Raw genomic sequence first — 14,402 nt, 5'->3', positions numbered from 1 at the left:
ACAGAGTCTGCCTTGTTGAAGGTACACAATGACCTACTGCTCACCGTTGACTCCGGCGACTGTGCAATTCTGCTCCTTCTTGACCTCAGTGCAGCATTTGATACTGTCGACCACAGTATCCTAATTGACCGTCTCCGGTATGGGGTTGGTATTGATGGCACTGCCCTGAGCTGGTTCATCTCCTACCTCAAAGGTAGGAGTTTCTCGACTAACATAAGCAACTCATTCTCCTCCCCAGCTAATCTCTGCTGTGGGGTTCCACAAGGTTCCATCCTTGGCCCCATTCTCTTCTCCCTGTATATGCTCCCCTTAGGCCAAGTCATTGAAAGGCACGGCATTTCCTTCCATTGCTACGCAGACGATACCCAACTCTATCCCCCTGAAGCCCAAAAACCAATCAAATCTGTTTAACCTTACCCACTGCCTCGAGGATATAAAGTGTTGGATGGCCCAAAACTTCCTCCAACCAAACGAGAGTAAGTCTGAGGTCATCCTTCTCGGCTCCTCGAACTCAATCAAAATGATAGCAGGCAGCCTTGGAAGCCTTACCCCACTACTCAAACCTCACTTCAAAAACCTTGGCGTGATATTTGACTCGGCACTGAAATTTGACAAACAAGTCAATGCCGTGGTAAAAGCTAGCCTCTTTCAGCTTCGGACGATAGCTAAAATAAAACAATTCCTCCAGTTTGATGACCTGGAAAAGATCATCCACACATTCATCTCCTCCCGCCTAGATTACTGCAACTCCCTTTACACTGGCATCAGCCAATCTTCGCTGTCCCGCCTGCAACTGGTCCAAAACGCCGCATCGAGACGCCTGACCGGGACCCGAAAAAAGGACCACATCACCCCGATCCTGGCCTCTCTCCACTGGCTCCCTGTGCAGTTCCGTATAAACTTCAAGATCCTCCTCCATGTCTACAAAGCCCTCAATGGGCTTGCCCCCACCTACATAAAAAGTCTTCTCACCCACCACTCCACCTTCAGGCCCCTCAGATCGGCCGACTTGGGGTTGCTGAATATCCCACGGTCTAGGCCTAAGCTCAGGGGCGACCGCGCCTTTGCGGTTGCAGCCCCTAGACTGTGGAACAGCATCCCCTTTCCCATCAGAACTGCCCCCTCCATCGACTCTTTTAAGTCAAGACTAAAGACTTATCTATACTCCCAAGCCTTTCCTGATGTCCTCTGAGTGTGGGCTACATGTATATATGTATGTAGTTTGTTTTGTTGTGCTATTCTTATAACAAATGTAAAGCACTTTGGCCAACGAGAGTTGTATTTTAAATGTGCTATATAAATAAATGTGACTTGACTTGACTTTACCCCTGATGGTACTCCTCCATCCATCCTACTCTGCCATACTGTCCACCTGATCTTCCAGCTTCCCATCCCACTACCCGGTCCCGCTCCTCACTTGTGTAAAATGACCAACTTTATCCTCGTTTCTCGCCACCCACTCCCACTATCTCACTTATCCCTGCTCCTTTTTCCTTCCCTTTACCTTACATCCCCACACCCAGTTGTTTCTCTCTGACAACTGCACTGCCCCCTGCATCCCCATTGAATTCAGTCTTGTCTACAATGGTTATCTCTGTCTCCCCAGAAATCGCCCTGAAGGCAAAGTGTTGGAGACGGTTGGAGTGTTTGAGGCACCTAAACTGCAGGGAAAATACGAAACAGGACAGGTAAGAGATCTCTGGTTCGACCTGAAAACTGGAATACCAGACCTGTCTTTAAATATCCCTCAAGAATTCCCTTCAGGAATCAACCATTCTCTGTCTAAAGACAAATTTATCAGCACCTTGATTTAAATGACTACTCCCTAATCTTGAAACTATATCCCCTTGTTCAAGATTCTCCCCCTCATAGAAACATCTCATCTATGCTGCTGTGCCTCTCTGTCCCCACACCTAATCTTATGTTTCAATAAGATCGCCCTTGATTCTTCTAAACGCCAAAGAATATGCATCTGATTTGTAAAGCCATGTGAAAGGTCACCTCTCGTATCCCTGGGATTAACATATTGAATCTCTTTCGGACTGCCCCCAATGTCAATATATCATTTCCAAAAGGGGACTAAAACTGAGCGACGTACTTTACAAACCAGACAAATGTCCTGTTCAATTGTAACAAGTCTCCCTTTTCTAAGATCAATCCTCTTACAGTAAAAGCTAATATGTGGGTAGCTTTCCTAATCACCTATGAGGTAGAATGGCTTGCCTTACTTTCTACTGCAAGGAGAATACAGTGGCACTGTGATAGAGATCACAGTGCCAGAGACCTGGGTTTGTCCTAATTACATGTGTTGTGTGCAGAGTTTGTACATTCTCCCTGTGACTGTGTGGGTTTTAGTTTAGTTTAGAAATACAGTGTGAAAACTGGCCTTTCGGCCCATTGAGTCTATACCGACCAGCGATCCCCGCACACTAACACTCTCCTTCACACACTAGGGACAATTTACAATTATACAAAGCCAATTAGCCTACAAACATGTACATCTTTGGAGTGTGGGGGGAAACTGGAGATCCCAGAGAAATCGAACACAGGTCAGGAGGAGAACATACAAACTCCGTCCAGACAGCCCCAGTATTCAGGATCGAACCTGGGTCTCTAGTGCTGTAAGGCCGCACTCTACAGCTGCAACACCGTGCAACCGTTTCTCGGGGTGTTCCAATCTCCTCCCACATTCGAAGATGTGCAGGTTTGAAGGTTAATTGGCTTCTGTAAATTCCCCTGAGTGTGTAGGATGCAAAAGTGACATAACATAGAACTTTTCGATGGATGCCCTCCACCGAAAACGGTGTCTGAGACGGGCCGGGAAGATCATCAAAGACCCCTCCACCCCAACCGTGGACTGTTTGCCCTCCTCCCATCAGGGAGGCCGTACAGGAGCCTCGGGTCTCGTACTAGTAGGATGAGGAACAGCTTCTACAACAACACTATCACATTGCTGAACTCGGAGTCCCGCCGATAGATTTCTCCAGTCTCTCCGTCCACATTGTTTGCTTATTCTGTATTTTTATTTCTATATTGCACTATTACTACGGACTGACGCTAAACTGCATTTCGTTGTACCCATACTTGTATTTGTGCAATTACATTAAAGTTGAATTGAATTGAATTGAATTGGATTGGATTGAATTGAACTTCTGTACGAATGCCCAATGGTCAGCATGGACTCTGTGGGACAAAAGGCCTGTTTCCATGCTGTATTTCTAAACTAAACTCAAAAGCTTCCCATTGTCCTGATTACTACTTATTCCATATGCTAGAAAACTTAGGATTGAATAATTCTGGAGCAAACCCTGGGCGGGCTGCAGTGCCAGAGTGCTAGCTCGGAAACCCGGTAACTTGTAAATCTTGAGCAAAATAAAATGTGCTGCAGATACAGGTGCACAACCTTTTATCCGAAAGCCTTGGGACCAGACACTTGTCGGATTTCGGACATTTTCGGATTTCAGAATGGAAGATTTTTAGCGTAGATTAGGTAGGTAGCGCAGGCGGCTTGAAAAGTCTGGAGCAGCTGCCTCCTCCCCGGAGACCGGGGAGAATCATTGCATAAATGTTAGTCAGTTAGTTTGGAGGGATTTTATGTGGTGGTGGTGGTGTAGGGGTGAAGGGGGAAACTTTAATTCTTAGTCCCCTACCTACCTGGTCGGCGACTCCCAACCTCGCGGAGCTGAGGGCTCCGTCCGGCCGCGGGCGGCGCCGGTTGGAACTCCGACCCCGGCAACTCTACCCCTGGCTGCGAGGCGCTCCAAATCCAGCGCGGCCCGCGGCCGGACGTCCCAGCTCCGAGAATGTCGGGAGTCGGCAGCGTCGCAGCGCTGGGATACCAGCGGGGAGCGGGCAATGCCTTACCGGGTCGCCGTGCGGCAAGCTCCGGAGCGCTGTGGCCGCCTTCTTCCAACATTCGCGGAGCGTCGCTGGATTTGGAGCCGCGGAGCTGAGGGCTCCGTCCGGCCGCGGGCGGCGCCGGTTGGAGCTCCGACCCCGGCAACTCTACCCCTGGCTGCGCGGCTCCAAATCCAGCGACGCTCCGCGATGTTGTGTGTCGGCGGCCACAGCGCTCCGGAGCTTGCCGCACGGCGACCCGGTAAGGCATTGCCCGCACCCCGCTGGTATCCCAGCGCTGCGACGTCGCCGACTCCCGACATTCGCGGAGCTGGGGCGTCCGGCCGCGGGCCGCTGGATTTGGAGCGCCTCGCAGCCAGGGGTAGAGTTGCCGGGGTCGGAGCTACAACCGGTGCCGCTGCGGCCCCACCGGCCACAGCGCTGCGGAGCTTACTGCACAGCGACCCGGTAAGGCATTGACCGCTCCCCGCCTCTCCGACCAGGTAGGGGACTAAGAATTAAAGTTTACCCCTTCACCCCCCTTCACATAAAAGCCCTCCAAACTAACTGACTAACATTTAAGCAATGATTTACAGATGTTTAAGCGTCTCCAGGGAGGAGGCAGCCGCTACAGTAGTACAGACCTGGGTTGACCGTGGGTCGTTTTGGGTCAAATTTGGCGCCAAACGCGAGCTTTGGTGCGCAGACGACATCTGGAAAAAATGGCCGGTTTTCGGAGCTTTTCGGTTTCTGGAACACCGGATAAAAGGTTGTGCACCTGTACTCAGTAGGTCAGGCAGCATCTGGAGTGGAAATGGACAGCTGACATTTTGGGTCATGATTCATCAGACACAATGATCTTCTCATGTGCTTTGTCTGCAGCTATTTCTGCACAGTGTGTTTGGATACCGAGGAATTGTCCTGTTCCCTTGGCATGCCAGGCTCTACGATCGTGATGTGGCTTCATCCACCCCTGACAGGTACAAGTGATTGTTTGCAAGCCACTCGTTGCTCCAGCTAATTTCCCGTGGTGCTTGTGAAGGTAGAATATTGAAGTTAGTGGGGAACATGTTTTGGTTGCGTGAGGCGCATAGGTTGAAATTGCAGCGTGGCAATCGAGGGAAGCACAATGTGCACTCTTCCCTTGGGAAGGTATGCAGTGTGAACCTGTGCTAACCCACGCTTGACCCTGACCTCGGGTTCTGTCTATACAGATTTTGCTTATTCTCCCTGGGACCGTCTGAGATTCTTCCCAGTGCTCTGGTTTCCACCCACATCCCAATGATGTGTGGGTAGCTTAGTTGGCTATTGTAGAATACCACTTATTGGAATAAGATAGCAAAAGCATTGAAGGGGAGTTGCTGAGGATGTGAGGGAGAATTAATTGTGATAAATAAGGAGGGAGGGAAAGGGACTCTTGGGATTGATGTGCTGGGAGCAGGGACTTGAAATGCTTAAATTCAAGTTGTAATAATCAAAGTATAAACAATTACTGTGTATCCCCCTTGTAGGTGGCCAGTGTGATCCAGTGTCTGGAATGGTGTCACCAGGTTCTTGCTAGAACTATACTGTCTGATGGTTGAGTCCCTTCATTGAGTCACACAGCAGACACAAAACCTACACCCTACGGAGTCTGCCAACCCTAAGCAAAGGGCCACCACTCTAACTTTACAGTAATCGCAATTTTTCTTCCCCACATTCCTATCAGCTTCTCCCTGGAGATTCTACTGCTTACTTAGGGCTATTTATGGCAGCCAATTAATGTACCAACCCATGTCTTTAGCATGTGAGAGGCAATTGTTTATCCAGGGGAACTCGCGCAGTGACGGAGAATGCACAAACTCCATACAGACAGCACTACAAACTGGGATTGAACCTGGGTTGCTGGACTGAGGCCACACCTCTACTAGCTGAACTGCACTATTGGAGTCCCGATGCCTGCCAGTTGCAGTGAATTTGAAAAGTTGATTCAGCAACTTCAAGGAGCATATTTCTCTTTATCCTTGCCTTGTTTATTAAATCAAAATGCTTTTGGCTTTTCCCAGTCTCGACCAAGGGCTGTGGGGTTGTTTGCTGCATCTCTGTGGTGTGAATATGGTACTTGGAATTTAGTACAGACAATCGTGGTGTTACTGAGGTGGGTGAGTGGGGTTGTGTTCCTAGAAAGGCCCAGATCGCAAATTTCATAGCCTGAAGCCATGTCACTTGCACATGTGGCCAGAAACGCAGGGGTTACCTGTCGCCCTTAATAAAAATGGAAAGTGCTGGCAATCTACAGTTGGTCACATTATCTGTGGAGAGAGAAAGAGTTAATTAATCAGTTACTTCATCTAAACTTTGGATTTCTGGCATTTGCTATTTTTATTTCAGATTTCCACCATCTTTTTTGTTTAAACATACATCACTGGCTGCAGTCAATGAATTAATAAACACTTTTTTTTTTCTCTTGCTCACAGTAAACCAGAAAGTTCAGGCATTCAAGGTTCCAAAGAGGTGAAAGGCAAAACACACACCTACTATCAAGTGCTGATTGACACCAGGGACTGCCCTCATATAGTAAGTGTGAGTAATGCACGGATGGGATTGTGCTTCTGGCTGGCATTTCTTGGCCACTTGTGTAAAGCCATATCAGCAACATTTTGCCCCTTCTGATCAATGCTATGGACTCGCACAAAGCTTCTAGAATGATTTAAGTGGGAGAAAGGTCCACTGGTGATCTCTGGGCTTCACCTGTATTTAGTGGAGCAGAACTATGTGGTTTCAAAACCATTTCTTCAATATGGTGGTACACAAAAATGCTGGAGAAACTCAGCGGGTGCAGCAGCATCTATGGAGCGAAGGAAATAGGCGACGTTTCGGGCCGAAACCCTTCTTCAGACTGATCGAAGTACCTTCGATATTCCAGCATCTGCAGTTCCTTCTTGAACTCTTCAATATGGTGTGCTGATTAGTTTCAAAGTGGATGAAGGGACTGAGACAAACTCCACAAGGATCCAAATAGCCTCCCAACTTAAACGGCTCATTTATTCTGATTTTGTTTTCTGTCAAATAACCAATCTGCGCCTACATCACATGCTGTAATATTGTTTAATAAACGCTTGTTGGATATCTTATTGAAGGCATTGAAGGTACCAGTGATTAATTTACTTTGGTAATTACTTCAGTCTTCTAACTGTCTCACTGTGCTAACATCTCTTCCTCATTCATGCTCGCCTGTTCTGTTATTTCCAGGAAGTTTCCTCCTCCGAAGATAAGCACAAAATATATGTTAATTTTTCTGCTATTTCTTTATTGCTTATTTCTCTGTTGGAATCTGAATTTTGCCCAGTCTTTGGGGTTATGCCCAATAGAAACACTCCCATCTCAGTCTTAAGTGTTTCGCATTAACTTTTGTAATCTTTTCCTTATTACTTGTATGTAGAAATTCATACAGTCTGGATTTTATCTTTATCATTGGCATAGTCTTATACTTTCCCTTTAGCTTAGTACGGTCCTTTATCCTCATAGTCACACCTGAACCACTTCTCTTGCAGGGGTTTTGTGGTTTAAATCTTGCAAACACGTATCAATTCTGTAGAAGTTGACCATTGCTTGTTTGCTGTCATGCCTTTTAATGTAACTTCCCAACGTATTATTGTATGTAACTGTAGCGTTTTTGTTTCAGTCTCAGCGGTCACAGACAGAGGCCGTGACTTTCCTTGCTAACCATGATGACAGCAGAGCCCTTTATGCTATTCCAGGTAAACGGTTTAATTGCTGCGTTCTTTGTTAGTTGACGTCAGCCAGTCAGTCAAGATTCTGTGATTGGTTGAAATACCCAGGGTACTGAAAGGGTGGGGGAATTAAAAGGTGGACCATGTGTGCATATGTACATTATGCGAGGAGAGTATTGTGTTGGTTGTGAGGTGTCTTCAAGTTGAAAGCCCTGGCAGTGCATGCTGTCCAGGATTCTACCTGAGCACTGGCCATTATTGAGTCCTGGTGGTGAGCAGTACCCACGAAACACCATTCAGTGTTTGTTGGAGTTGGTTGTTTGAGCCCCAGGATATTGTTGTGGGATTACATCAGGGCAGTGTCTGCAGCCCAACCACCTCCAGCTGCTTTATCAGTATCTTTCCATCTCAAGGTCAAAAAGTGAGGATGATGGTTGTTGTTCCATTCACTTCCACTTAGAATTGAAAGAATACATGCTTGCATGCAGCTCGACCTGAAAAGCCAACATCAAGGGTTACATCAACAACAAGTAGCATCAGTTCAACATCTAAAACTTATCGGGAGCAACTGTTTAATGCTGTATCTGCAGGTGTTTATTCTGTGGTGCATTACTCCCTCATAACTCCTCAGAGCCTCAGCCCTCCTACTTCAGGCGTGCAATTGAATACTTCATTGAGTAGTCAAAAATTTACAGCAAAGGTGGCCATCTTGACTGTAATGTTTGGAAAGAATTATCCACCCTAATCATCCCACCCAACAAGTCCATATGTAAATTGACTGATTATACAAGTATTTAAATGTGATGAGGGTTTACACCTCCCTTACTCTTTCAGTCGGTGTATTCCAGATCCCCTAACATTGTCTCCCTTCTAATCCTTTCACTAATTACTTTAAATCTGGGTTTATGCAGTTTCCAAATGGCGCCAAACCGAGGCAACTATTTGTGTGCTAATCACAGAAGCTGATCTGTATTCGCACATTATAATCACTCCACACTTTTAAATCTCTACTCCTACAGCAAGATTTCTTACTTTAACTATGCCCTTATCATACATCTACACACGGTGAATGTCTTGATTGTAATTATGTATTGTCTTTCTGCTGATTGGTTTTTACTTTAACAAATGTTTTCACTGACCTCGGTACTCGTGACAAAAACTGAACTGATACCTGTGCTGTACTATGAATATTCTGTGTTCTATTTGTAGGCTGAAGAGCATGTTCTGATTTGTTGTATGTCATATCTGTGTTTTCACTCCAGTTTTTGATTCTTCTGCTAATGGAAGTGGGCTTTTCTCTGTATAGATCCTTCATAATGTTGTGTTCCTCAGCTGAATCTTCATTCACCACCTTCTGCTCCAAAGACTTTAACCCCAAACCTTGATAATCTACCCACCCAGCCACAATTATTCTAATCGTGGCAAAATTTTTGAACTTCCTCTGCACCTCTTGAACTGCATTTATATCTCACTTCTAATGTGGTGACCACAGTTTGAGCTGGCATAACTAGTATTGTGTATATTGTATTATGTATACTTGTTGCATGGTCTCCTAGCTCCTATATTCTGTGCCTCGTCCAAATCATTTTCGTGCTTTTTTTTTGGCCACGTCTGCTCCTTTTAAGGACTTGTGGATATATTGTCCAAGACAATCTGTTTTTGCAAGCCCTCGGTAGCTTTTATTTATAGTCTATATTGCTTTGAAGCACCTCTCCAATGCCTAACTCTCACATCTCCAGACTCTGCTCCTTTTGTCATCTTTCTGCCCAACTGACCAGACCATCTGCACTCCTGCAGTCTAACTTCCTTTCTCCCTGTCGACTACATAACTATCCTACATATGCTTTGCAAACTTCTTTATAAAGTCCCATAAGCATGCATAAGTTAGTCGGCTGTATAGCCAGAAGATATGTGAAAAAAAACAACTTCTTCCTGCTATGAGAAAGAAATGATAAGAAGGAGAAATAATTATTTGATATTTAAAAAAGAGTGGCCATATGAGGACTGGAGAAAGGTATTATTCAGTGAAGAAAGCCATTTACTGATTCAGGAGTTAACATGTTTGGAGATCAGTTGGAGAGCCGGTGAGAAAATGCAACATTGACGAGTTTGTCAAGCATCCCGAAAAGATGATGTTCTGGGTTGTTATAGTTACTATGGTATTGGTTTGCTGCATCCTGTTGACAGAAAGATGAGAATGTCACAATCTATCAATGTATTGAAGAGAAGAGTGAGCCAGAAATGGCAAACACTTTTCCAGATGGATAAGAGATATTCAAGCAAGACCTTGCACCGTGCCAAACATCAAAGATGGTGACCAGTTTTTCCAGCAGAAGGGGATAAGTGTGTCTAGGACTGGTAATTCAAAATCGTGATGGACATATAATATACTAAAGACCTAATAGTGCAACGATAATGAATAAAAGGTAGCCCTGCGACATGTAAATTGACTTATTATATCTGAGTGTGTGCTTGATTCAATTAATTTGCATAACGATGTAGATAAGATGGATGGTCACATGGGGAAGTCTGAAAATAGAGAGTACAAGCTTAAGGTGAGAGGAAATCTATGGAGACCTGATGGGCAACCTTTTCCACACAGAGGGTGGTGAATATGTGGAATGAACTCCCAGAGGAAGTGGTAGATTATAACATTGAAAGGACAGCTGGACAAGTACATGAATATGATATGCTTTGGGGGTGGGGGGGGGCAGTTGGATGATTCTGGCCAGAGCTATGGAATCAATTTTCCCGACAACTGAGTGCAATATCGCTTGCTGTTAGATCTTTTTGATATGATCTTTTGCCTTGTCTTAGGTTTGGACTACGTGAGCCATGAAGATATCCTGCCTTACAGTTCATCAGACAGGAGTCCTATCCAGCATGAACTGTTTGATAGATTTCTCTCGTATGACTCAGCAAAAGGTTTGTTATAGTTTGTGCTGTGTGCAGATTTACAATGTTATCTTCTAGTTTGAAGCAGCATGTTTCTTATGTTTTCAAGATGACTGAGTTTTATTTGTACTCACCGTGTGATACTGTGAGCAAAGGATTGAAGAAAGTAAGAGCTGTATAATGAGTGATTGATTGATAGTTTGTGGTAGACAAAAATGCTGGAGAAACTCAGCGGGTGAGGCAGCATCTATGGAGCGAAGGAAATAGGCAATGTTTCGGGTCGAGACCCTTCTTCAGACTTCAGATGATTGATAGTTTATTATCACATGTGACATGCCGCGGTGAAATTATTTATTTTGCATATTATACACAAAATATGCAAAGAGTTGCCATGAAAAGGATGCCAACAAAGTAGTCCCCAAGTCCCTCTTTATTCTTGGTGGTGTGTCCTCGGACCACCTTCGGCACCCACTACCGGCACGTTACTGACCGCCGTCCAGCACAAAATGGAAGAGTAGCAAAGTGTAATTGATCCATATCTGCTCGGCTCAAGCTTCAGCACCACAGCCCACACACATGCCATCCAAACTCTATGAACGATTTATTCAGATGTATGTTTTTGGGATGTGTGCAAACCTTGGAATCGTCACCCAGATGCATTTAACTGTAGCCGGTACTGGTGAGAAGGCCTTGGATTTGTTCTTGGGCAAGCTCCAATCACAGATGTTTCCCAAATTAGCAACAGCAGTGTGAGCTAGTGGGATAAAAACAGACCGGGACACTATTCGTTGCTTTTACAATGTTGTAGGTGTGGATAGGGCTTTGCTGTGATGTTTCCTAAAGCCAAGAAGCCTTGAATTGCTGGTTAAGGTTTTTGTGAAGGTGGTACTTGTGTGAAGGACAGGAGGTTGTTGCACATGTGAAGCTCTGCTCTGGGGAACGCAGTTCTTACAGAGCACAAGAGGTAAGACATCAAATTTTACAACTCTGCAAGGCATTGGTGACTACATTGGGAGAATTCTGTGTAGTCGGGGTCACCTAGTTATAGGAAGAATATCACAAGTTGGAAGGGGTACAGAAAAGATTCACAAGATGTTACCAGGACTGGTGGTGGTGGGGGGGGGGGGGGGAGGGAAGAGTTGAGTTATAAGAAGAGATTGGTTATGCTGATTTGTTTTTTTCCTAGAGCATAGGATGCTAATGGCTTACCATATAGAAAGTGATTGAGGCATGTACTATTACAACATCTTAAAGATATTTTGGGCAGGTACGTGGGTGCGAAGGTCTAAAGTGATATGGGCCAAACACAGGCAAATGGGATGAGCTCAGGAAGGCATCTTGATGAGTTGGGTGGAAGGGCCCGTTTCCGTGTTATATAATTCTATCCCTCTGACTCTATAGGAACAATGGTGAGAGCAAACCTTCTGGCTGAAATGGTATTGATTGCTTCTTTTTGCAGTTCGTCTGTCCTGCTGAAGACAGATCCATGATTAAAACACTGCATTGTTTCATCCCCTAGCTTTGCCTTTTGTAGCCAGGGACACTTTGCGTGCTTGGCAGGAGAAGAACCATCCCTGGTTAGAACTGTCTGATGTGCACCGGGAAACAACTGAGAATATTCGGGTCACAGTAATACCCTTCTACATGGGCATGCGGGTAAGGGTGATATGTGATGTTTACTTAAGCCGGCACCCACAAAGTTTGGTGAAACTGGTTCTTTAATTTTGCAGTTTATGCTTTGCTATAGCTCCAGTACATAGTTTTGATGTAAATTTTGTAGCTGGAAGTGTGAGCTAGGGGCTTCACTGTAATTGCATTAAGTGACTGATCTCAACAACTGCTTCATGTGACATTGACTGTAATATTGGTCTGTGTCTTTGTTCACTGCCTGCTCAGTTATTCTGAAATCAGGATGGTATTGAATAGAAGGCCCATCATACCAGCTCTTTTTATAGCTTTTCTCACTTTGCCAATTGAATATCGATGTAGAAATATTCTAAATGGAGAATATCTGGTTGTATTATTTTGCTGGTTGCATTTTCCCAGTGAATTTGAGATTGAGCATTTCTTCCATTGAAAGAGATGAGGGTGGATGAGGCCAGCAGTACCACTGGCTTCTCTCTTGCCCTGGGACTGGCAGTAGTGTGAAGGGGGAACTTCCCGTCTATTTACTAAGGAGTTGGATTGGGTGAACTGAACTATGGAGGAGGGTTGGCTGTATGTTTACTTCAAACAAAAATGGTGAAAATGTTTTCTCTGACTTGGTGGCCTGGCCTTCATCCACCTCTACCTCCACCTGCTTTCACAGATGAGTTAAAAACTTTGTGACGCGTGTTACTAAATTGTAACAGGGCCTGGATAAGTGTCTCAAATGTTCTTTGAGTGTGAGGTGAAGCATGAAATGGGGCTGGTTGTCAGGGTGAAAGGCATTTTTCCTGGTCAGGGCTACCTGAATAAAAGTTACAAACTGGCTTTAAAATTTTTTCATTCATTTTCTGATGTTTGATTTAATTGCAGGAAGCTCAGAATTCGCATGTGTACTGGGTAAGTATTGCTCAGTTTTCACTTGATTTCTCTGATTAATATGTGTATTACTGATCACATGATAGAGATTCTATTCACATGCTAAATGCTGCAAACACGGCCATAGTAAGAAATATGAATGAAACAGTACTATCTGATGAGGGGGTAGGGGGGGGGGGGGGGGGGGGGGGGGGGGGGGGGGGGGGGGGGGGGGGGGGGGGGGGGGGGGGGGGGGGGGGGGGGGGGGGATTAATGGGGATAGTCTTGAGTAAGAGTAGTGGAAGAGAGGTTTTCAGGTTGGAAGAGGGTGATGGATTTAACTGAGGAGAGGTTTTGGAGCTGGGAGGGGGTGGGAGGTCTGACATGGAGTAGCGTCGAGGGAGGGATTGTTGGAGGTCCATGTGGTTAAGTGCACATTCAAAATTCAATTGTCAAATGTTCCTATCCACATTGCTGACATTTGATATTGCCGCTTTACCGTCACCTAGCCTGAGTCTAAACTTTCGTACTTTGGTGAATCCAGCAATTCAATGTCCTGGTACCATGACTGGCACTATCCTGTAGATTGCTACATTGGTCCTATACGTTAGGGAGATCTGATCCTGTGCTAAGCTTGTGCAAATTCCTGCCCTGTGCTCTTGTAGGTATACGTTCATTGTCATGTGAACTGAGATACAGTGAAAAACTGTTTTGTGTGCTATCCAAATAAATCATACTGTACCCAAGTACAATAAAATTATACAAGTACAATAGGTAGTGCAAAGAGAAGAAATAAACCGAGTACAAAATACAATGTTATAGCTACTGAGAAGTGCAGACAAAGAAATAAAAAGTGCAAGGGTCACATGGTGGTAGGGTGGGAGATCAGGGCTACACCTTATATTGTGAGAAGTCATTTCAGTAGTCTGATGATCCTGGGGAAGAAGCAGTTCCTGAATCTGGTGGTAGCACAGGAATACTGATCTCATCCATGTTCTTCTTTGTGTGGCTGATCCACAGAGTTGCCGTGAAGGCCATCTATGAGGGCTGGTGTAGGGCAGTCAGGACAAAAGATGTAGCTTCTCAGCCCTGAGATCCATGGCTCAAGACTGCACAAAACCAATGTAATGACTGTGAGCCTGGAAAGGGCAGCAATGCTGTAACTTTTCATGGGTTGCTGAATCCTATGGTCTCCCATCTGTTGGAAGTGATTGATGCTGCTGCTTCCCATCTCATTCAGTTCAATTCAATTCAATTTATTTCTCATTGCATTGCTGCCCCCAGGTGAAGATTTTTCTGTTGAAACACTCGACAGCCAATGCTACAAACCCCCCCCCCCCCCCCATTAGCGCTGATTCCAGTCTTAACTTTGTGCCTGGGAAAACATCCTGAGCACCAGTGTAGGAATAACATGCAAGATGTTTAAAGCGCAGCTGACACAGGAGCACACAAAGG

The 14,402-nt window shown here is 45.3% G+C and overlaps 1 protein-coding gene across 1 annotated transcript in view; it reads left to right on the top strand.

The window, feature by feature from the left end:
- The window catches only part of poldip2 (polymerase (DNA-directed), delta interacting protein 2), a 30,204-nt gene that overhangs the window by 977 nt on the left and 14,825 nt on the right, over positions 1–14,402 (top strand). The window contains exons 2-8 of the mRNA XM_055657782.1: positions 1,607–1,688; positions 4,720–4,817; positions 6,294–6,393; positions 7,502–7,577; positions 10,368–10,475; positions 11,965–12,101; positions 12,963–12,989. Of these exons, the coding sequence (XP_055513757.1) occupies positions 1,607–1,688; positions 4,720–4,817; positions 6,294–6,393; positions 7,502–7,577; positions 10,368–10,475; positions 11,965–12,101; positions 12,963–12,989 (628 nt within the window). The remainder of the gene's footprint in view (positions 1–1,606; positions 1,689–4,719; positions 4,818–6,293; positions 6,394–7,501; positions 7,578–10,367; positions 10,476–11,964; positions 12,102–12,962; positions 12,990–14,402) is intronic.

Source organism: Leucoraja erinacea, chromosome 28 (assembly GCF_028641065.1).
Source record: "Leucoraja erinacea ecotype New England chromosome 28, Leri_hhj_1, whole genome shotgun sequence".
Taxonomy (NCBI): domain Eukaryota; kingdom Metazoa; phylum Chordata; class Chondrichthyes; order Rajiformes; family Rajidae; genus Leucoraja; species Leucoraja erinaceus.
This window is presented reverse-complemented; position numbering and strand designations above follow the sequence as displayed.